General features: G+C 39.4%; 1 protein-coding gene across 6 annotated transcripts in view; it reads left to right on the plus strand.

Moving 5' to 3' along the window:
- The window catches only part of SLC4A4 (solute carrier family 4 member 4), a 354,105-nt gene that overhangs the window by 229,055 nt on the left and 99,907 nt on the right, over positions 1-25,143 (plus strand). For all 6 annotated transcript variants that reach the window (XM_067035812.1, XM_059067191.2, XM_059067198.2 and 3 more), the window contains exons 8-12: positions 5,457-5,614; positions 12,588-12,675; positions 14,875-15,029; positions 15,661-15,774; positions 17,754-17,928. In XM_067035812.1, coding sequence (XP_066891913.1) covers positions 5,457-5,614; positions 12,588-12,675; positions 14,875-15,029; positions 15,661-15,774; positions 17,754-17,928 — 690 coding nt within the window. The remainder of the gene's footprint in view (positions 1-5,456; positions 5,615-12,587; positions 12,676-14,874; positions 15,030-15,660; positions 15,775-17,753; positions 17,929-25,143) is intronic.

Raw genomic sequence — 25,143 nt, forward strand, 5'->3', positions numbered from 1 at the left:
TTCTCTTTATTGGACTATAAACTTCAGGAGAGTAGGGTCTGTCTGTTCTCTGCAGTGCCCACTATCAGGCCTTGAACATTGGAGGCACCCATTAAATTTGAAGAGAATTAAATGGAGCTGAGAGTAGGATTAAATGGGAGATGAGAAAATTTCTGTCTCAAACAGCATTTTAAAATCTGTTTTCATATCAAAATGTGCCTTATTTATCTCCTAGTGGGAGATAAAGCATTCCTAGGCATATAGGCATATTCAAAACTCTAAGAGAGTGTATAGTATAGAAACTTATTTAATTCTATTTAACATGGTATTCCTCAAATTTATTTGACAAATAAACTTTCTTCAAGGGTCTGAACTTCAGTAGACAGAAATCACCTCAAATTAATATAAGCCCTAAATGGAATTTTCTGGCTTATATAACTAGTAAGAATTCTTGATGAGTTCACAGAATAGAGAAGCTGCAGGACCTCAGGGCCTGGGCTGGGGACTCAGCAGTCTCTCTTTTCATCCATTTTTTTTCTCCTGATTTCATGTGTTTCATTTTGGGTGTTGACCTCATTCTCTCCTAGAGTGGACAGTACTGTGACAGGCCCTTTCAACAAAGAGGGGAACAACCTCAGGTGAAAGGGAAATGTTGGTTGTTACGCATTTGAGTATTAATTTTCCAAAATGTTTTGGTCCCTGCATGAATGGTAACACTGTTACCAATCACTGTTTACTAAGATAGGCCATATCTAGGCCTTTTGTCCACTTAGGTGGCCTGGCTAGTGGTGGGATGCCCAGAACCTACTACTTTAAAAGAAGCATTAGAAAAACTTCTTGTGAAGGGCAGAAATAATAACCATCATTCATTCATTCAACAAATATTTATTCAGCTTTTCTTCTAGGCATTAGGGATACAACACTGAACAAAAGAAATGGATATTCCTACTATTAAGGAGCTTACATTTTAGTGGGGAGATAATAAAGAAGATAAGTAAAACATGCAACATGTTTGACTATAATAAATACAAAGAACTAAAAAATGAGGCAGGAAGGAGGAGTAAGAAGAATCTGTGGGGAGAGGGAGGTTGAAATTTTAACTAATGTGGCCAGGGAAATTCTTACTGATGAGAAAGTGACTTAAGTAAAGAGCTGAAGGAAATGAGGGAAGAAGCCCTGCAGACATTCCATTCAGAGGCAACAGCAGGTATAAAGGCCCTGAGGTAAGAGTGTGCCTAGCGAGTTTTAGGGAGGACTTGGAGGCTAGAGCGGGGGGGTCAGGAGAAGACTGGGAAAAGACAGTAGGAAAGGAGGTCAGGGAACTGACGGGGAGCCAGATGATGCTATGGTTGCAGCTTGTCATAAAGATGTTGTCTTGCCTCTCTGAAATGGGGCCAACAGAGGGTTTTATCTGACTCCTGATTTGATTGCTCTGACCGCTTTGGAGAACAGACTGGGGGGCAAGGGCAGAAGCAGATAATCCAGCCGGGAGACCAATGCCATAACCCAGGAGAGAGATGCTCGTAATGTGGACCAGGGTGGTGGCAGTGAAGACGGTGAGATATGGTTGGATTCTGGATATACGTTGAATATAAATCCAACAGGATTTGCTGATAAGATGGACATGGGGTGTGAGAGGACAAGGTGTTGGGATAACAGCAAAGTTTGGGCCTGAGCAGTGGAAGAATGGAGCTGCCATTAACCAGATTAGGAAGACTCCAGGAAGAAATAGTTTGAGGGGACTCTTAGGGGACTCAGTTTTGGATTTGTGAACTTTGCAAATGCTTATTAGACATCCAAGTAGAGATGATATAGGACTGGAGTTCAGGGAAGAGGTCTTGGCTGAAGATATAAATTTGTGAGTCATAAGTATGTAGATGGTATTTAAAGGCATGGGACTTGAGTGAGATCACCCAGGGAGCGTGTGTAGAAAGAAAAGAGCCATCAAAGGACTAAGTTCTGGGGCGCCTCAGGCGCCACACATTTCTATTTTAGAATAGCTATTAGTTTGTCCAAGAACGCTAGTATTCCACAAACACAGTTTGATGTATGCTGATCTAAAGGAACATATCTTTATAACTACTTCTCTTCAGAGCACATAGAATACAGTTCCTTTAGCTGTAAAAATATACTTCTAATTTTCCAAGAAGGTACAGTCATCTCAGTAAAAGTACCATAGTCCTAGTAAAGCATTTTGTGGAAGAAAATAGTTGACTGTGGAATATTCTCTGTGTGTTGTAGGTCAGGTGGTTGCTGAGTGATAGCAGATCCAGACATAGTATGGTCTAGAATGAGCCTGTAAAACCTCTCTAAATTTCCTGGGCATTTGATGGTCTTGTGATCTGATTTTTAGTGCTACAGAGTTCATTCCTGCCATTCAAAATATTTATTACAGCTGAATGATGTGCAAAGTAAATGTTTAGTACCATGGGGAATAAACTGTCCTAACCCTCTGGAAGCTCAGGGGAAAGACTTCACCTTCGGCAAACATGTGGTTCAGAAATGAGTGCTTCTGAAATTCCCAAGGAGGAGCACTGAGGTAGTAGAAAGGCTTGTTCTGAGTTCTTAAGGTTTAGAAAAGGTAGAAATGAGGAAAGGACAGTTTTTGATCCTAAGTATGGGAGTCTAAGTACATAAAACAGATGGAGATTATGATCAGATTGCTTGCCTAACTAGAGCAAAGAGTGCTGGAGAAAATTGGATTATTCTAGAGCTTCTTGCACTGTGTTGGTAATGGGGGCTCTCTCTGGAAAGAGGTGGAAGAAGATTACTCTTGCAGTGATAGTTATGCGTTTGGGTCACTTGACTGTACCCCACACTCTACTCTGCATTACAGAGAACAGTTCATTACTGTAACTTTCTTAGGCTATAATAACAGTTCTGGCTATTTGATGTTTTTAGACCATTCCCGTGGCTGCTCTTTTCATATCTGTAGAACATAAACAGATTTTTAAAAAATATTAGTAATTTTTGAAGGATTAATGGTGTAAACTTTGGAACTCTTTTACTACTGGAAGTAGTCATGTTTCGGACATCTAAAAATATATATCTTGCCTTTGCTTTTTTTTTCTTTTTGGTTTCCACTAAATTATTAACCCCAACTAACTTTTCTTTTTTTTTGACTCACAGCTTTCTTCTTCTTCTTCTTTTTTTTTTTTTTTTTGTGGTACTCGGGCCTCTCACTGCCGTGGCCTCTCCCTTTGTGGAGCACAGGCTCTGGACACGCAGGCTCAGCAGCCAAAGCTCATGGGCCCAGCCGCTCTGCAGCATGTGGGATCTTCCCGGACCGGGGCATGAACCCGCGTCCCCTGCATCGGCAGGCGGACTCTCAACCACTGTGCCACCAGGGAAGCCCACACAGTTTTCTTCTTGTATGAAGTACCAAATGAAAGAATCTCATAAAACTGCTACTGAGGGTGATAGTTTGGGGGAATTAATTTTCATGGCACTTATTTTCCCTAATTAAGAACTCTTTAAATGGAAATTGAAAATTAAATGTTACTGTAATTTTTCATTACTGGGGAAAATTGGGCCATGTCTCTCACTTCCCATATCAGCAATAATCCATGGCAAAAAAAGTTCACTGTTAACTTTTGACTTGAGGGGAGAGACATTCATATTGATGATAAGTGTATCCCAGAAGTCCGTGTCTTTCATAAGGTCCTGCAAAATTCTTATCTCCATTTATGATTGTTGAGATGTTCTCCTTGAGCTTTGGGAGATGTCTCTCCCACTCACTGAAGGGTGCTTGAACAATCCTACTCTAAGTGGACCTGGGGAGGAGGGGAAAGGAACTAATAACAGCTACAAGATAACTTTTCAAAGTGACTGTTAAGCAACGTTTACTCTCCAAGAAAACCACTTTACCCCTTTACCTTTCTCCTCAAGCTCCTCTGTCTATCCCTCCTCCTCCTCACCATCAGATCACTCATATTTCACTGCAAAAATTTAAGTCCTCAGAAGCCCTCATCTTCACCCCACAAACTTCCCAGATCACCCCCGTCTGTACCCTGCCTTCCCTAGCTGGGATTGATGAGCTCTCTGTGTTCCACCTGAAGTTAATCCTTCTACCTGCGCTGTGGACATCATCTCTTCTCAATAGTTCACCGTTGCTTGAGCTGCTTTTGCATTTATCCCCTCTCTCCTGTAGCGATAATCTGTCTCTACTAGACCGTCCTCATGCACACTCCAAAGTGTTATCATATTTCCCGTTAAAAAATCCCGTTTTATGCCTTCCTTCACCTACCTCCTTAATTCTTGGCTTTTCTTGGCAGCAACATTTCTCAAAATAATTCTCTCCACTCCCTGTCTCTACTTCTTCACGTCTCATTCTTTACTGGGTAGCCTGGTGTCCACTGCAACAGCTCTTGTCAGGATCACCCAGCCCTTCCAACCTTGCCAAATTCATTGGTTCCTTCTTAGTTCTCATCTTATTTGAACTTCAGCAGACTTTGATTCAGCAGCTGATACCCTTTCCTTATTGAGCCCTTTCTTCACCCGACAGTTGATGAAGTCCTGGTTCTCTCACTGGCTGCTCTTTTTCAATGTCTTCTGCTGATATCCCGTCCCATTCCTATAAAAGGTAGAGTAGCCCGGGGTTAAGATCTTCTCCTTCTTCTCTACACTCACACCCGATGTTCTCTCATCCTATCCCATGGTCTTAAATACTGCTTACATGGTGGTATCTCCTGAATTTATGTCTTTCTACTCCACATTTCCACTTGGACTTTTAGTAGGTACGTTCCGTCTAAGACATCCACAACTTCTTTCTGTGGCCTTCATTTCCTTCACCACCTAACCTCTGCAACTTCATTTGCTGCCATTTTCTCTCCTTTGCTACTTCAGCTCCCACCACACTTACCTACTTACTGTTCCCCTAACAGCCAAGCTCTTGCCTGTCTCAGAGGCTTTGTGCTTGCTGTTCTCTTTGCCTACAGTGTTCTTTGCCCAGATCTTTGCTTGGCTTGTCCCCTCACTCCAATGTCAAATGTATTTCTTCAGAGGCCTTCCCTGACCTCCCTGCCTAAAGCAGTACCCTCTTACGTGTTTTATTTTTCCCTCTCAGCACTTATCACTACTTTAAATCATATTTTACTTCTCCCATGCTGGAATGTGAGCTCAAGGAGGACATGTAATTAGTTGACACATCCCTTATCCCTAAGGCTTAGAGCAGTTCCTGGCTCATAGGAGACTCTCAACTCATTTATTGAGTGAATAAGTAAATGAATTGATATATATGTAAATATTGTTAAAACAATGTAAACCATGTGACTATACCCTCTTGTAAACCATGTGACTGTACTCTCAATATTTTTGAATTCAAAGTACAGAGAAATGTTTATTATGATAGAATGGTGAAACATAATAGAAGAATAGCTAGCTAGGGCTTGCCTGTTGCGTGTAGACTCACATAAAGGAAATTCTTTGAGTTCCCTTCTCTGGAAATAAGTTGTGTGTTCTTGGCTCTTCCCATGCAGCTGAAGAATAAGTTCATGAAAAAACTGCCACGTGATGCCGAGGCCTCCAACGTGCTTGTTGGCGAGGTCAACTTCTTAGATTCTCCTTTCATTGCCTTTGTTCGGCTGCAGCAGGCCGTCATGCTGGGTGCCCTGACTGAGGTCCCTGTGCCTACAAGGTAAGCTGCTCCCTGCCCCGCTGGGGTCCACAGTGTGCTGATGGGGACAGCTCCTCTCCCTCAGGCTAGAGAACCAAGAGGATGAGAGTACATCCAAAGCAAGCATGTTGGAAAGGTTTAACCGGAGATAATGGTTCAGTCTGATTTTCACGCTATCACATTACTTGGCACTTGTACAGTGGTAGTAATAATAACAATGATAATAATTCATTGGGCTACAGGACAGTTTCTTATGGATTAGTCTATTTAATCCTCATAATGATTTTTTAAAGTATAAACTATAGGTATGTGGATTTTTATAGATGAAGAAACTGAGTTTGAAAGTTTAAGTAACTTCCCTAAGATCATATAGATGGTGAATGATTCAAAGGTCAGAGTTGCTTTCATTTGCTCTCTGTTTTATTAGAAAATTGGTAGTGGGTACATACATACATACATATGCACATTATATATATAGACATGTCTATGTGTACATATATAGACATGTCTATATGTATATTATATATATACACATATGTAAAAATCATTTACACACTTTACTGTTATGACTCATAAAATTTTAAGAGGAAGCATATTACTGTTATTACAATCATGTACTCATTACTCTGCACAATACTTTAGAAGTCATCCTCTTTTATTTCTTTCTGTAACTGAGCCCAGTAGAGGAGTTAGGAAGCTTGACTTCCGAAGTGCAATAGGTGAATAGAAGTTAATGCTTCACTTAAACTTGTGCTTAAGAAGAGTTTAAAGAGAAGTTTATAATCTTCAGGTTGACATTAGAAAATTATCATATAAATAGGACCTTTTTCTGGGGGGGTGCCTTTTGTGGGTCCCAGAGGACTTTTCTTTAGGTATCACACATGAGCAAGAAGGGCTGTGAATGCTCAGTGACCTCAGATGATCTGAGTGTGATCAACCAACAAGACAAGAATGTCATGGTTTCTTCTGAGCCAACTTAGGAGGCAAATTAGGAGAACATTTTTCTTTATGGCCTCCCAATTTATAGATTACAGGCCATTCTTATCATACAGGCATTTTTACTCCATTTTTATATTTCTTAGACACTTAAAATAGGAGTAATACTTGTCATATTACAATATAGGAATAATATAAGCAGTCATTGGACAAATAACAGAGGAAAGACGATGATCATATTCAATTAATGGGATTATCATGATTTGTGTATTCTGTAATTTAGCTTTTTGCTTGAAAACATTCCAGCAGAGCCTTGCAGTTCTATCTGAGCAATCACCTAGTGAACAGCTAGCTGACTCAGATTGTGGCCAAAGTCCAGCTTGTGTGTCCCTATGGTTTTATTTTTGTCTCTTTGGACTAACTTTACTGGAGCTTGAAAGAAAAAAACGTGTGCCCAGAAGTGTTAAATTTGTCTTGCTTTTTCATTTTTATTATTATTTTTCTCTAGAAGCTACAAATAAAAAATATTTTAAAAGGCTTTTTGTTTAACAATAATACAAGTTCATTGAGTAGCAAGTCATGACTATTTTTGTGTCCCTCTAATCTTCTGCTCCTGTCTGGTTCATTTTCTTCTGTACTGGAGGGTGATACTAGTCTAGAGGTACAATCCAGCATCATTTGAATAGAAAAAAGGAGCCCAGGCAATTCAAGGGAATGTAATTCAATAATGTCGTAAAGCTGTTTCAGGGCAATAATCTGAATAATATATCTAGCATGTTAACATTTTTCCAGGAAGTAGTCATCTATTTGCTGTCCTCCCAACCAGGGCAAGCTGTAATCACTGAGTAGGGAGTCTCATTAGCTTTTTTGTGTATGAGTAATATGGGGCCATTTACAATGGCTGCATCCTGTGAAATCCAATAAAGGAAATCCCACAACGAGTGTGGTAGTCATTGTGAAGGATGCCTCTGCACTCAGCCATGTGCTTTAACATGCATGCCACCCTGTTGTCCTGCAGGGAGACCCAAGGGAGTCTGTTTCTGTGCACATCTTGTAACAATGGTCATTTTTCCTTTTGAAGGTGGAGGAATGTTAGGTTCATTTGCTTATTATTATTATTATTATTACTATTTATCATAAACAGCATTACTACCGTGCATCTTTTAGGAAATGTGGCGGTAGCTGCTCCTTTTGTGTAGAGTTCACAAGTTTCTCTATCTCCTCTGCTCTTGACTTGATCTGTTTTAGCTTTCTGCTTGCAGCTGGACTTCTACCAACTGGGTGGATGTTCTCCACATAGGGGCCCTTCTTGCCATCCATGTGAAAGCAAATAAACTCTGACCTTTGATCTCTGGTGACTTGGTAGGATATGTTTATGATTTTCTTAGCATCTTGCAGATACTTTGCTTGCTATCATCTTTTTTTTTTTTTTTTTTTTCTTTTTGTGGTACGTGGGCCTCTCACTATTGTGACCCCTCCCATTGTGGAGCACAGGCTCCGGACGTGCAGGCTCAGCGGCCATGGCTCACGGGCCCAGCCGCTCCACGGCATGTGGGATCTTCCCGGACCGGGGCACGAACCCGTGTTCCCTGCATCGGCAGGCGGACTCTCAACCACTGCGCCACCAGGGAAGCCCGCTTGCTGTCATCTTACATCTGTTCATAGAGGCTGCCACTCAGTCATATATAGGGGCCACATGGGGATGAACATAATTCCCGTTTTATAGTTGAGATGTGGAGGCACAGGGACGATTCACTACCAGCTCAGGCTTCTGACTCTGAGACCAGGCTTTTAGGGAAAATCTAAGGAGATATCCAGAATGGATTGGAATAAAATACTTGAACATTTTCCCATGAAGAATAATCAAAGTTCCTGATCAGTTTGTCCTTTTCTGACCTTGATTTTCACATCTAAGGCAAATAGTTATTCAGGGAGCTCTAGCCCTCTAAAAAATTAGAATGCTTATTACCCCTTTATATCACTGTAAGTTAATATGTATTTTATGTTATAAATAACGATCTGCCTAAAAGCAGTTGTTTGTGCCTAATTGTCAAAACTATAAAAAATTTTATTAGAGGAATTGGGATGGAGGTCCTGCTAGTTCAGTTCTGTCTTGTGTAACAATCTTCCAGTTGCTCACTGTAATATGGTTGGTTACGGTGGGCTTGTGGTCGTCATGAATTTATTGTGGAAGGTACAGTTTAGCCACATTTTTCCAAAGCCACTAAATATGAGTACTGGCTTATTTGATTCACTGTTGTTTTGAAAGAAGGGAGTTAAGGACTTGTACATACTGAGTTTATTGTAGAAATAGCTGTGATATGTCAGGAAGGATGGGGGTGCACATCCTCTCTGAAAAGATTGAGTGGTTTAGGAAGGCTGCCTCTTTTTCTGATATTATGCTCTGTTTCTGCCTGTAATTATTTTGTGAATGTGAGTATAGCCCAGTGGTTCTGGACACAGATCATCTGGTACTGATTGTTATTGTGGAGAATGCTAGAGACATCCTCCCCAGGCACAATTAGTTGTATGGAAAAGCGAGCGCATAAGAGTAGAAGGGCCTCATGAAGATTCTCGAGACAACCAGGCACTATTAAAAATTCTAACTATGACTTGTTTCTAGTTATGAGTGAATAAAAACAACTCAGCAACATAAATTATTTCCCCCAAGCCATCAACATGGGCTGTGCCACACGAATGTGATGTTTACTCTAATTTGTTAATAAAGACAAAAAGCTTCTGGTTAAACATAACATCTGTCCGTTGACAAAAAACAGCTTGAGTCATGAAAGAAGTTTTCAGTACATTATAAAAGCTGAGTTTGGCAGGAGGTACTTCTATCATAAAAGTTGTAACAGCTTTTGCTTCTTTGAGGGTTAAAGAGGAGAGAACATGTCTCAGGCAGACGGAACTTCAACTTGATGAGTTGTTCTGTGTTGTTAGTTTTCCCAGATCTCTCATATCCCCATTTCAACAATGCAGTTCAAATTAGAGGATTCTTAAGGGATTGCTTTCCTACAGATGAAATTCTTGACGTGAGGTGATGTTTCCTGCTACTTGTAGATGTCCAGATTTCCTTTCTATATCATTTTAAGGAGATGGATTTACTGAATGGTTCCTGCCTGGAGTAATGTGAAAATTTAACTGCTATGTAATAGTTTATTTCTATTTGGCACTTGATGATTTTCATTAAAGAAGACATATATAATTTTTTAAAAATAAAAATCACATTACCCAGGAAAGGGGAATTGTACCTTTGTATCTAGGTTAGTGAAACACTATAGCTCTCATATGCTGGGTTTATTGCTATAATAAATGTTATGGTCACCACTGGTCTATTACTGCCGTTCATTCTTTGGTACTATTTAGTAAAGAGCAGAGTAAAAACTTGTAGAAAATGTATGCCCTCATCTTACAGTATTTAAGTTAGAGGATCCATTATTCTATCAGTTCTTGGACTAGTTACCCACTGTCTGCCAAAGTTTCTATTTGGGGACTGTTAATGACTTGAGAGTCTCTTCCTCACTTTCTAAGAAGACACTTTTTTGGCTTTGTTGCCATTTAGTCAACCTGATCATTAATTTATTATGTGTCAGTTGATAAATGTGCATTTCTATAATGTGTATTTTGAAATGTAAAATAATCATGATGGAGATACTAGGGAGAGGTAGGAAGAGGTAGAGAGTGGTTCTGGAAAGGTTTTAGATATTGCGTATTACTTAGACACTGGTATTTAGATACATTGAAATAATAAAAAATGACGAGCAAAGGAAATCCAGTATCTAAAAATGTATTTAGTAAAGTATCCCGGTGTTAGTTATGTATTTTCTCTTCCTGCACCACACCTGCCTTCTTCTGCCTAAAACTATGGGCTTATTGTCCTGCCTGACATCTGGCCCTTGGTAGACAGGTAAATAGGATTGGGACATGTGACCAGCACTGTAGGTGTTTTTTGTTTTTGTTTTTTGTTTTTTTGTTTTTTTTTGCGGTACGCGGGCCTCTCACTGTTGTGGCCTCTCCCGTTGTGGAGCACAGGCTCCGGACGCGCAGGCTCAGAGGCCATGGCTCACGGGCCCAGCCGCTCCGTGGCATGTGGGATCTTCCCGGAGCGGGGCACGAACCCGCGCCCCCTTCATCGGCAGGCGGACTCTCAACCACTGCGCCACCAGGGAAGCCCTGTAGGTTTTTCTTAATGAGATTTATATTTTACTGTAGTGGTTAAATATTTTTGGGGGGTGTTGCACTCAAATCAGTGATCTGCCCCTTCAGAGAAATGCATTGTACTGTCCATAAAAAAACACTTTATAACACTGTATGTAGTGGTATATAAATTAGGTCCGGCTTCAAAAGAAGAAAAGTTCTAGTTAGAAGAACTAAAATCCAATTCTAATAATGACTTCCTTCATACCTGAACAGACTTTTGCGCCTGCTGATTGCTTTTGCTATTTCTTCTACTGTGATAACACTTGAAAGCGAGTGTACCGCTCCACTCTAGAACTGGTTTCTAAGCAAATAAATACTGAATGGTGTTATGGTTATTCTGGTATAAAATATGGGTATTCAAACTTTCAGATTTACCTTCTTACATTCTCAATTTGGTTTTTGATTTTTCTTCACTCTTTGGACTGAATTTTATGATGAAAAAAGGAACTACCTATTCAAGGGCATTTGGGAACAGACCCTAATACCTTGAAGAGTGCTTGCTATCAGTCCTTTCTTATTTAAAGTGAGGTATAGGAATAAATTGGTAAAAAATAAAATTTTGCTAAGAAAAGTCCTAAGCCATTCCTGGTCCCATAAAATCTTACCGAAGGTTTCTTGTCTTCAGCTAAGTATCCACAACATCTTTCCCCAGAATGACCTATGGAAGTCATAGTTGGATAGCTTTTCTCTGTGAAGTCACAACTCTGGTATATAGGTTGGGCAAGTATTATTAAGCAGAACCGTGTGCTGAAAAAAACAGGAGGTAAGAAGTCCTACCTATCTACTCTGTCATTTATTAGGGACAGTCTTTGGGCTCATCCATAACTTCCTTGAACCTAGGTTTCTTCACCATTAAATGGAAATAAGATACCTGTCCTTATTGCAGAGGCTAGTAGGAGTTTAAATGATGTGTGAATGTGAAATGCTTTGCAGGCTTTAAAAAGCTGTGCAAACATGGGATATGATCATTTTTATTGTCCTCATTATCTCCATGTTAGGTAAGACGTGATCATAAATAAGCAAGGAAGGGATTTATCTAGTGTTGCCTTATGTCTATGTTTTAAAATTCATTTACTTACCGGGTTTCCTACTCCCCAGTTGAGACATGCATCTTTGCCCTTATGATCAGTGAGGGATTCCTTCCGACATGATAAGGGGTGAACTTAAGTGGAGATAAGCTCATTATTGCGAGTTTCAGGACCTGCTTACTATGGAGCAGTGCTTTGTGCATTATCCAGAAAACAAGTTTGGAAAAGAAACTTGTTGACACCCACGAAAGAATTTTAGCTGTGCATGGTGCTTTATTTTGAATTTCTCTCATATTTTTCTTTCTTTACTTTGGCTGTCAGCATGTGGCTTACTTGTAGAAGACTTGGTTTTTGCTGACTCCCAGCCACTTCTGAGTAGAAATATTTCTTAAAAATCTGGAGAGGATCATTTGTCATCACCCATATTGGGTAAAGAAAAGTCAGAGAAATCTGAAGTTGTACTAAGTCTTTCTCGTTATTGTGCTTAATGGCTTTTCTCCAAAGATTCTGAGAGTCAGAAGAAAGGGAGAGAGAAGAAAGTTTAGAAAAGAAAGATTGAATGACTTATAAAGTGAACCTTTCCTTCTCCGTGAAGAAGCTTCTCTGGTTTCCATGCTTAATTCTCCCTTGCTTCCAAATAAATGAAAAACAGTTTGTGTTTCACAACAGCGTGAAAGAGTACCTTTCATATTAGCAAGAATTACCTTTGTTTTAAAGGTGAATAGACCTAACCGTTTTATGAATTAGGGTAAATGTGTCTCAGTGTTATGTGTATTGAGTTTGATGAAATGTGTGTTATAGCCTTTGCTTCTTTCCTCTTCCATTAGGTTCTTGTTCATTCTCTTAGGTCCTAAGGGGAAAGCCAAGTCCTACCACGAGATTGGCAGAGCCATTGCCACTTTGATGTCTGACGAGGTAGGGAATCGGGAAGATGGTGATCTGTGAATGTCCTACTTGTGTTTTCATACTGTGAGTTGGCTGTCACAATTTATTCAGTTAGAATTATGTAGTTACCAACCTTCTTAAAACATGAGGTACGGTCTTTCATGCAAATGAGCTGACATCTGCATTTGATAGTTTCCACAAAATAAATTTTATGTTACAATAAGTCATATTTTCCTTTCTTCCTCTAAACTGAGGTATGTTAAATATTATTTAAAAGGTTTAAGACACTGTATTAACTTAATCTCTTAAAATGTTTAATATATTAATTCTGGAAACTCAGGTGTCCATATACTGTATTGTTTCAGAAATGATGGGTTCTATAAAATAATGCATAATAAAATGGATAATGCATTTTTTCCCTTAGGTATCAGAAAGTACCTGTTTTTGTGGTTTTCTTATCTTGTGGGAAGGAATGATACATATACTAAACTGCATTAGCAACTGTTACTGCAGAGCATCTAGTACGTTGGAATTATGACCATACTCTCCTAATAGCTTGAATGTCATTACACACATTGTAGACATGACGAAACTCCAAACAGGTCTCACAGGAGGAGAAATACTATGAGAATATAGGAGCACTGATTTCTGCTTTTGCGTCTTTGTAGCTTGCCATTTTCCCAAATGTTTTGTTTTTGCTTCATTGCTTGATATATTAGCTTCTCAATGTGTTAAGTGGAGAATAGAGCATTTAGCTATGGCAGTTCTATTTGGTGATTACCAGATGGTTACTTAATCTGGGAGCATTGATGAATAGCAATGCTGTTTTCTTCCCCTTGAGGCAACTAAGCATCTCAATGGGTTCTTTCATTTATTTTTGCATATTTATGATTTCTTTAAAAAAATGATTCCTCCTAAGATGTATCAATTAGAAATGCTTTAGATTGCAAATGACAGAAAATTTGACTTATTGTGACTTAAACAATTTAGGGTTTATTTTGTTCACATATGAGGACATTTGGAGGTAGGTGGTTGCTGGAGTTGGTTTAATTTAACTGCTTAATGATAAATCAAGTGCCAAGGCTCTTGCTTTGTGGTCTTAAGATGGCTACTACCATCAACCCAGTCACGTCATCTGTATGCAAGGCAGGAGGAAGGAGGAAGGGAAGTGTTAGCTGTGTCTGTCTTTTAACAGGAATTCAAAAGCTACCCCCACCCCCCTTCTTTTTTAATCTCATGGGTCAGAATTGCCCATCCTTATCATCAGGGTAGACTGGGAAAATGACCGACTTTCCAGCCTCTACTACGGGAAGTAGCAAGAGAAAATAAGGCTGTGGCCAATTATGTCCACTACAGATGATATGCTGGCACTTTGTATTGCCCTCCTCTCAACCCCACAACCCCCATACCATTCGTGTTGTTTGTTTGATAGCTTTTAAAAATTATAATTGAGGAGAAGAGACTTAGTAGCGATCTTTAAGAATAGGTAAGGGTATTGAATAAGGGCCATCTTCTCTCCTGGAGACTAAAGAATTTGACTTAATGAGGTATGAAAGTCTTAGGTTATGTGTAAAGGACTTTCAGATCATCAGCCAGGTTAGAGGAATGGAGCGATTGACAAAGAGGATTATGGACATCTGGAGGCTCCTTCTTTGGATATTTGCATAAAAGACATAGAACATTTGCTGCCTTGGATGGTTTAGTTATTGCCTTGCTAAAAGATAGACAGATGATCACCTACTTAAAGCCCTTTGCTTTAATACACATTATTTGGGTGTTTGAGAGCCGCAGTGTCTGAGTCTTAACTCAGTCTTAACAATCAGCTTGAACTTACCCTTCTTGAATTATAAGCAATGGTCTGGCACAGTAGTTTTTATTTTGGGGAATGATCTTCAGTATATTTCTCTAAACCATTTTCATCTGGCTTCCATCGCAACTATGTCAGTAATGGTACTTACTAGTGGGAGATGAAAGGTAGTGTTGTTTTATGGTATTGATAGAAAAAATCATATAAAAGAAACAGCTGTTTTCTCATGCCTCTACCTATATTCTTTGGGTTCATAATCTGAATACCAAAATATTTTGGGGTAAGCTGAACAATAGCAAATATGAGGCTATGGTTATAGTAATGTTAAAGTGGCTTATGGATTGCATTCTTCAGGCTTTACATGATGTGAGGCATGTGGAGAACTCTCTTGTTGGATCAGCACATCTCTTTTTATTCTTTAGGTGTTCCATGACATCGCTTATAAAGCAAAAGATAGGCAGGACCTGATTGCTGGCATTGACGAGTTCCTAGATGAAGTCATTGTCCTTCCACCTGGGGAATGGGATCCAGCGATCAGGATAGAGCCCCCTAAGAGTCTTCCATCATCTGACAAAAGGTAAAATTTTCAGGCCATTGGGAGTTTTCATCCTTGAGAAGGAGGTTGTGTTTAGAAAAGGAAAGAGATTCAGCCAACTGCCCTAAGATTTTCAGGTTTCCATTCAATTTGAGGTATTATCTCAAATGAATCACACATGTGCCTTGGTTTGACAGTCCGTTGACATTATAAAATGAATGTTATATGTTGTGATATTCTTTAGTGATTATAAATTAGAGATCTCAGATTATGATATTGGAATACATTGTAGAGATTCTTACGGGTTGTTTCAGGGACTCCACGTACATGTGGAAAGATTCGTTTACTCAAGATGACTCCCTGTAGATGTAAGAGGTTAAGAAATTGGATGAGATAATTGAGAAGCCATTTTCTAGAAATCTGTGTTTTTCCAGGTGAAACAATTTCCCTCTTATACAACATACAAGTTATTCAACTTTCTGTTCATCCACTCATTTGTCTTGGCTCTCAACAGAGCACTTCAAAAGTTGTTTGTTAGTTTGGCAGCCGGAAATAATTGTCTTTCTCCCAAAAGGTTTTCAGTCCATCTCTTTATTAGCTAGTGCACGACCCAGCTAAGAGGCAGGTGAATGAAATAAACTAATCTTTTCTTGGGCTCTGTTGTCTTGCTTAGAAAGAATATGTACTCAGGTGGAGAAAATGTTCAGATGAACGGGGACACGCCCCATGATGGAGGCCACGGAGGCGGAGGACATGCGGATTGTGAGGAATTACAGCGCACTGGAAGGTAACTTATGGATTCATCTGTCGTTCATAATGAGGTTCTCTTCTGATCTGAATTTACCTTCACCTTTCTGTCAGCATTTTATTCACATGTTTGTATGTTTGTTTGGTCAGCCAGCACACATTTATGGTGCATCTGTTAGTCCCAGGCACTTGGGATGCAGCAGTGAATGAAAGAAAAACCCCTTTCCTTATGGGTCTTACCTTGTAATGGTAGGAGACAAACAATGAGCAAATAACGAAATGTGGATCTGGTTTTATGGGGCAAAATAAAGCAGAAGTAGGGAGTTTTTGTGATGGGAGAAAGGTATTAGGTATTACCATGAGTGAGGGGTGTTAGAGAGAAAGAGCTCGTTGGGTGTTGCAGGAAGACTGAGTATTGTGAGTCTTCCCCACTTGGCTTTCATGATTCCCTCTCTCCCCGGTACATTTACTCAGAAGTGGGTAACATATTTAGAAATGAGTAATTCCCAGGCTACTATCTCCTGGGCCTGCAGTGGGGAATTCAGGTTTCCCAGATCGCTTTGGTTAAATCTCCTTACACTAGGATTTCCTTCATGGTTAGGTTCTCCATTTCATTTTGGGTTAACTACAGTTTTAAGTAGGATACTCATTTATGAAGATATGGCTTTTTAAAAACACTGCAGATTTTTTGAAAACACAAAAGTAAGTCATTTTAATATGCAGTCGAATCTGAATGAAATTATGTTATTTTCTTCCCCTGACGGCCCACTGGGTTTCTCTCCCAAATTAAGAGGACATTATTTCTCTCCTCTTCCATCTTAAAGAATAGAAAGTAGAACCTTCTCCTTCCACCATTTTTTTTTTTTTTCTGACTAGTTCTTTACAAACTATTTCCATTAGGACTATCCTTTTCCTTTTTTACAGATAAAATTTTCGGGATTTAACTTTTTAATTTAATCAGACTGTAATTTCCTTCTTCCATATTTTACCTTCCCTAAATGTATTGCATGTCTGCAGCATGGCTGGTAACATGCACAGCCCTGTGTGTACCCAGAAAACTGAAGCAGGGCACTGAGTGCATCTAAGATAGACAGACAAGCAATCCTGAGAAAATGTGATAGCCCCTAGTGAATGTCTGAACTATGAATGGAGGGTCAAGACCTCAGAGGGCTGTTGAGCTCTGAGAGAGGACATCATAGGCGGAAGGCACAGCATGGGAAAGGCTGAGTGAGGTTTGGTTCGGGGCGGGGGTGGGGAGTGAGTTGACAGATGCATGAGTCAGCTGACTTGCCGACGAATGTGATGGTCTCAGCTTGGAGTGCTCTTCCATGACACACCTGCATGGCTTCCTTCCTTAATTCCTTCCAATCCTCACCCCAGAGTCACTTGCTTGGGAGGCCTGATCTGGGCACTCTGAATTTCAGCCACAGCACTCTAGCATTTCATAACCTGCTTCCCCACTTAATTTTTTCTTTGATGTTTCAGCACCATGCATTTTACTTATTCTGTTTCTCCCATGCAAGAAAGTAACTGCATGAGGGTGGGTATTTTTTTCCTGTGTTGTTCACTGCTGTTTTTCCAGCACCTAGAATAGTGCTGGGCATGTTACAGATGCCCAATAAACATTTGTGGAGTGAATGAATGAGTGAATGAATGAATGAGGCTGGAAAGGAAGCTATGACAAGATTATAAAGGGCCTTATATGATCTGCTCACATGTTTGGATGTTTTTCTTCAGACAGTGAGAAATTTAATTCATCTACACAGTTCATTCTCGTCTAAAGACCAACTGTCTAGTCTTTAGGGAACGTGATGCCTAATTTGGTGACCAAAAAAGAGACAGATAGAAGATTTATTCTTCACAGTCTTCTGGTTTTATCTTAAGTGGTTGAAGAGTATCTTCTAATTCAAACACTTTAAATACAAATTCTTTGTGGTTAAATTATCTCTAAGTTATCTCTCGGTTAATTTGATGGTAATTTATTTTATGTTGTCACGTGTTTGCTTTCTCCCTATGCAGGTTCTGTGGTGGACTAATTAAGGACATAAAGAGGAAAGCACCATTTTTTGCCAGTGATTTTTATGATGCTTTAAATATTCAGGCTCTTTCAGCAATTCTCTTCATTTATCTGGCAACAGTAACTAATGCTATCACTTTTGGAGGACTGCTTGGGGATGCCACTGACAACATGCAGGTGGGTTTGGTTTGGGGGAAGACACAAATAGTACAGCCCAGATTGCCTTCCTCACCCCTACAGCTCAGCTAGAAGCAGATGGCCTTTCAGTTACTCAGCATGATTTTCTTTCTTTTGCTAGATGCTGCAGTTTACTTTGCTTCTGGCCTGCTGCTGTATTTCCAGCATTTTAGTAATTACAAAAATAGCTTGATGAAATCTGGCTTGAGTCACAAGTGGGGAAAAGAAGGGAAGGAAATGAGGATACACAATTCTGTTTGGGCAAAAGCGTATCAGCTGCTTTAGTTTTGTGCTGGGTATAAGGTTAAGATCTTCTATTACCTTGAGTGAGTGGACCATACTATTAAACTTGATGATATATCAAGTTTTGGGGAATGCCTGGTTAGCTTCCTTTTTCATGTGAGCAAGCAACTGAGTGATTTGCTCAAGATTGGATTTGCAACTCTACTGGTAGAGCTCAGCTTTAAGGAATAAAAGCTAGGTGTTGATTTTCCTATTCCTGAATCTGCCTCTCATTAAGCTGTGTAGACTCTAGCATAACTTATTTTGTATAAACCACAATTTGTTGGTTACTTTGCAGGTGGCATTCACCCTCCTTTTGTATCAATAATAGCAGAAGCTTTAGCTATAGAGAAGATATTTTAAATTCCCATAATCAGAAAAATATGTACAAAACTACTCTTAGTTGATCGAGTCATTCGGGAAAAATAGGTATCGTGCTAGGTGCTGAGTGAGTAGTGAGTGAAGCTGAAAACAACCAGATTCAAGCCCTTTTCAAACTCTGTCCTTCTATGTTACTACTTATTACTATTTAACCTATGTGACATTCATAAGTTCTGCCAACTAGCTTATTTTTTAAACAATACAGCTGATTCCAAAAGATTGCTTTTCTTCTACTTCTATTTTCTCCCCTGGGCACATTTTTGTTTTAGATTTCTGCTTAAACACAAAATTAAGATGTAGACTCTCTATGACATCTATGTTGACCCAAGCAAAAAGGGAGACATTACATTAAACAATTGTAATTCGTCTGTTAAGAGAGCTTTTATCTTTTAGCCTTTATCTATTGCTGCAAAGCATGTTACCCCTAACATGCTTTGACATGTTTGAATGGCTTCAAACAACCATTTTATTATTCTCTCTCATGGTTTTGGTGGTTGATGGACTCAACTGGGTGGTTCTCTTTGGTCTTCATAGACTTGTAAGTGAGATGGCAGCTGAGGTTGGAGTTGCCGGAGGACTTCTTTAGTCACATGACTGGTGCCTAGGCTGGGATGTCTGGTAGTTGGGGACTGAGGGCTCCCCACATGACTTTTCCTAGGGCTGGCTTGGGCTTTGTCCCATATTGGCACTGTGATGACTCCTAAGAGCTCCCGCTCCATTGGAAGGGGGCAGTTGCCACTTGGCTTTGCTTGTTCCCATGTGAATGTGCACTCAGGATTCCTTCATTTTCTGATTTTCAAAGAGAGGTTGAAAATTCTATTTCTTACATGAAATCTGGTGGTTCTTAAATATTGGCAACTGATTAACATTTTTAAAGTTACGTTGTTCTGGCCAGAAAGCACATTCCCTAGGCATGGGGAATCGAAACCAAGCGTGGTAGGACACAGAGATAAAGTATATGAAGAGGATGTTTCTCCCTTTTTTTCCTCATTCATAAGACAAGAATGAATCTATTAAATTGTAACAGTGTTGTCAGTAATGGTATTTTTTATAAAATCTGATCTGTATTCAAATTGGGCAGCTATTCTTCATCTAAATGAGAGCATAATGATAACTAAAGCACATCATTCAAGAGAACAAGTGGTGGGCTTCCCTGGTGGCGCAGTGGTTGAGAATCCACCTGCCGATGCATGGGACACGGGTTCGTGCCCCGGTCCGGGAAGATCCCACGTGCTGCGGAGCGGCTGGGCCCATGAGCCATGGCTGCTGAGCCTGCGCGTCCGGAGACTGTGCTCCGCAACAGGAGAGGCCACAGCAGTGAGAGGCCCGCGTACTGGAAAAAAAAAAAAAAAAAAGAGAGAACAAGTGGAAAAGAAAGCACTGGGGAAGCACCTTGAGGCCAGCATGAAGAAGATAATACAGGCAGCCTCATGTTAAGAAAATCAGACCTTCCTCCCCACAGATACATCAGAAACACATGTACACATGGAACTGCTCCTATAGAACACCCACTGAATGCTGGCAGAAGACCTCAGAACTCCCAAAAGGCAAGAAACACCCCACGTACCTGGCCATGTGGATGAAAGGCTCTTGGTGCTCCAGTCAGGAGTCAGTGCTGTGCCTCTGAGGTGGGAGAGCCAACTTCAGGACACTGGTCCACAAGAGACCTCCCACCTCCACATAATATCAAATGGTGAAAATCTCCCAGAGACCTCCATCTCAACACCAACACCCAGCTTCACTCAATGACCAGCAAGCTACAGTGCTGGAAACCCTATGCCAAACAACTAGCAAGACAGGAACACAGCCCCATCCATTAGCAGAGAGGCTGCCTAAAATCATAATAAGGCCACAGACACCCCAAAACACACCACCAGACGTGGACCTGCCCACCAGAAAGACAAGATACAGCCTCACCCACCAGAACACAGGCACTAGTCCCCTCCACCAGGAAGCCTACACAACCCACTGAACCAACCTTACCCACTGGAGACAAACACCAAAAACAACAGGAACTACAAACCTGCAGCCTGCAAAAAGGAGAGCCCAAACACAGTAAGATAAGCAAAATGAGAAGACAGAAAAACACACAGCAAGTGAAGGAGCAAGGTAAAAACCCACCAGACCTAACAAATGAAGAGGAAATAGGCAGTCTACCTGAAAAAGAATTCAGAATAATGATAATAAAGATGATCCAAAATCTTGGAAATAGAATAGAGAAAATGCAAGAAACATTTAACAAGGACCTAGAAGAACTAAAGAGGAAACAAGCAACAATGAACAACACAATAAATGAAATTAAAAATACTCTAGAAGGGATCAATAGCAGAATAACTGAAACAGAAGAACAGATAAGTGACCTGGAAGATAAAATAGTGGAAATTACTACTGCAGAGCAGAATAAAGAAAAAAGAATGAAAAGAACTGAGGACAGTCTCAGAGACCTCTGGGACAACATTAAATGCACCAACATTTGAATTATAGGGTCCCAGAAGAAGGAGAGAAAAGAAAGGGACTGAGAAAATATTTGAAGAGATTATAGTTGAAAACTTCCCTAATATGGGAAAGGAAATAGTCAATCAAGTCCAGGAAGCACAGAGAGTCCCATACAGGATAAATCCAAGGAGAAACACGCCAAGAACCATATTAATCAAACTATCAAAAATTAAATACAAAGAAAACATATTAAAAGCAGCAAGGGAAAAACAACAAATAACACACAATGGAATCCCCATAAGGTTAACAGCTGATGTTTCATCAGAGACTCTGCAAGCCAGAAGGGAGTGGCAGGACATATTTAAAGTGATGAAGGAAAAAAACCTACAACCAAGATTATTCTACCCAGCAAGAATCTCATTCAGATTTGATGGAGAAATGAAAACCAATTCTCATATCAGACAAAATAGACTTTAAAATAAAGACTTTTACAAGAGACAAAGAAGGACACTGCATAATGATCAAGGGATCGATCCAAGAAGATATAACAATAGTAAATATTTATGCACCCAACATAGGAGCACCTCAATATATAAGGCAAGTACTAACAGCCATAAAAGGGGAAATTGACAGTAACACAGTCATAGTAGGGGACTTTAACACTCCACTTTCACCAATGGACAGATCATTCAAAATGAAAATGAATAAGGAAACACAAGCTTTAACTGATACATTAAACAAGATGGACTTAATTGATATTTAGAGGACATTCCATACAAAAGCAACAGAATACACATTTTTCTCAAGTACTCATGGAACATTCTCCAGGATAGATCATATCTTGGGTCACAAATCAAGCCTTGGTAAATTTAAGAAAATTGAAATCGTATCAAGTATCTTTTCCGACCACAACGCTAGGAGACTAGATATCAATTACAGGAAAAGATCTGTAAAAAATACAAACACATGGAGGCTAAACAAACACTACTTAATAACGAAGTGATCACTGAAGAAATCAAAGAAGAAATCAAAAAATACATAGAAACAAATGACAATGGAGACACAATGACTCTAAACCTGTGGGATGCAGCAAAAACAGTTCTAAGAGGGAAGTTTATAGCAATACAGTCTTACCTTAAGAAACAGGAAACTTTCCAATAAACAACCTAAACTTGCACCTAAAGGAATTAGAGAAAGAACAAAAAAACCCCAAAGTTAGCAGAAGTAAAGAAATCATAAAGATCAGATCAGAAATAAATGAAAAAGAAATGAAGAAAACAATAGCAAAGATCAATAAAACTAAAAGCTGGCTCTTTGAGAAGATAAGCAAAATTGATAAACCATTAGCCACTCTCAATCAAGAAAAAAAAGGGAGAAGACTCAAATCAATAGAAATAGAAATGAAAAAGGAGAAGTAACAACTGACGCTGCACAAATACAAAGGAACATGAGAGATTACTACAAGCAACTGTATGCCAATAAAATGGACAACCTGGAAGAAATGGACAAATTCTTAAAATGTACAACTTTCCAAGACTGAACCAGGAAGAAAGAGAAAATATGAACAGACCAATCACAAGCACTGAAATTGAAACTGCGATTAAAAATCTTTGAACAAACAAAAGCCCAGGACCCGATGGCTTCACAGGTGAATTCTATCAAACATTTAGAGAAGAGCTAGTACCTATCCTTCTCAAACTCTTCCAAAATATAGCAGAGGGAGAAACACTCCCAAACTCATTCTATGAGGCTACCATCACTCTTATACCAAAACCAGACAAAGATGTAATAAAGGAAGAAAACTACAGGCCAATATCACTGATGAACATAGATGCAAAAATCCTCAACAAAATACTAGCAAACAGAATCCAACAGCACATTAAAAGGATCATATACCATGATCAAGTGGGGTTTATTCCAGGAATGCAATGATTCTTCAATATATACAAATCAGTCAACGTGATACACCATATTAACAAATTGAAGGAGTAAAACCATATGATCATCTCAATAGATGCAGAGAAAGCTTTCGACAATTTTCAACACCCATTTGTGATAAAAACCCTGCAGAAAGTAGGCATAGAGGGAACTTTCCTCAACATAATAAAGGCCATATATGACAAACCAACATCCAACATCATCCCCAATGGTGAAAAACTGAAACCATTTCCACTAAAATCAGGAACAAGAGAAGGTTGCCCACTCTCACTACTCTGATTCAACAGTTTTGGAAGTTCTAGCCACAGCAATCAGAGAACAAAAAGAAATAAAAGGAATCCAAATCAGAAAAGAAGCAGTAAAGCTGTCACTGTTTGCAGATGACATGATACTATATGTACAGAACCCTAAAGATGCTACCAGAAAACTACAAGAGCTAATCAATGAATTTGGTAAAGTAGCAGGATACAAAATTAATGCACAGAAATCTCTTGCATTCCTATACACTAATGATGAAAAATCTGAGAGTGAAATTAAGAAAACACTCCCATTTAACATTGCAACAAAAAGAATAAAATATCTAGGAATAAACCTACCTAAGGAGACAAAAGAGCTGTATGGAGAAAAGTATAAGACACTGATGAAAGAAATTAAAGGTGATACAGATAGATGGAGAGGTGTACCATGTTCTTGGATTGGAAGAATCAACATTGTGAAAATGAGTCTACTACCCAAAGCAATCTACAGATTCAATGCAATCCCTATCAAACCACCACTGGCATTTTTCACAGAACTAGAACAAAAAATTTCACAATTTGTATGGAAACACAAAAGACCCCGGATACCCAAAGCAATCTTGAGAATGAAAAATGGAGCTGGAGGAATCAGGCTCCCTGACTTCAGACTATACTACAAGCCTGCAGTAATCAAGACAGTATGGTACTGGCACAAAAACAAAAATATAGATCAATGGAACAGGATAGAAAGCCCAGAGATAAACCCATGCACATACGGTCACCTTATCTTTGATGAAGGAAGGAAGAATATACAGTGGAGAAAAGACAGCCTCTTCAATAAGTGGCTGGGAAAACTGGACAGCTACATGTAAAAGAATGAAATTAGAACACTCCCTAACACCATACACAAAACTAAACTCAAAATGGATTAAAGACCTAAATGTAAGGCCAGACACTGTCAAACTCTTAGAGGAAAACATAGGCAGAACACTCTATGACATAAACTACAGTGAGATCTTTTTTGACCCATCTCCTAGAGAAATGGAAATAAAAACAAAAATAAACAAATGGGACCTAATGAAACTTAAAAACTTTTGCATAGCAGAAGAAACCATAAACAAGACCAAAAGACAACCCTCAGAATGGGAGAAAATATTTGCAAATGAAGCAACTGACAAAGGATTAATCTCCAAAATTTACAAGCAGCTCATGTAGCTCAATAACAAAAAAACAAACAACCCAATCCAAAAATGGGCAGAAGACTTAAATAGGCATTTCTCCAAAGAAGATATACAGATTGCCAACAAACATATGAAAGAATGCTCAACATCATTAATCATCAGAGAAATGCAAATCAGAAGTACAATGAGATATTATCTGACACTGGTCAGAATGGCCATCATCAAAAAATCTAGAAACAATAAATGCTGGAGAGGGTGTGGAGAAAAGGGAACCTTCATTCACTGTTGGTGGGAATGTAAATTGATACAGCCACTGTGGAGAACAGTATGGAGGTTCCTTAAAAAACTACAAATAGAACTACCATACGACCCAGTAATCCCACTACTGGGCATATACCCTGAGAAAACCATAATTCAAAAAGAGTCATGTACCAAAATGTTTACTGCAGCTCTATTTACAATAGCCAGGACATGGAAGCAACCTAAGTGTCCATTATCAGATGAATGGATAAAGAAGATGTGGCACATATATACAATGGAATATTACTCAGCCATAAAAAGAAACAAAACTGAGTTATTTGTAGTGAGGTGGATGGACCTAGAGTGTGTCATACAGAGTGAAGTAAGTCAGAAAGAGAAAAACAAATACCGTATGCTAACACATATATATGGAATCTAAGAAAAAAAAGTCATGAAGAGACTAGGGGTAGGACAGGAATAAGGACACAGACCTAGTAGAGCATGGACTTGAGGTTATGGGG

Source organism: Kogia breviceps, chromosome 6 (assembly GCF_026419965.1).
Source record: "Kogia breviceps isolate mKogBre1 chromosome 6, mKogBre1 haplotype 1, whole genome shotgun sequence".
NCBI lineage: Eukaryota > Metazoa > Chordata > Mammalia > Artiodactyla > Physeteridae > Kogia > Kogia breviceps.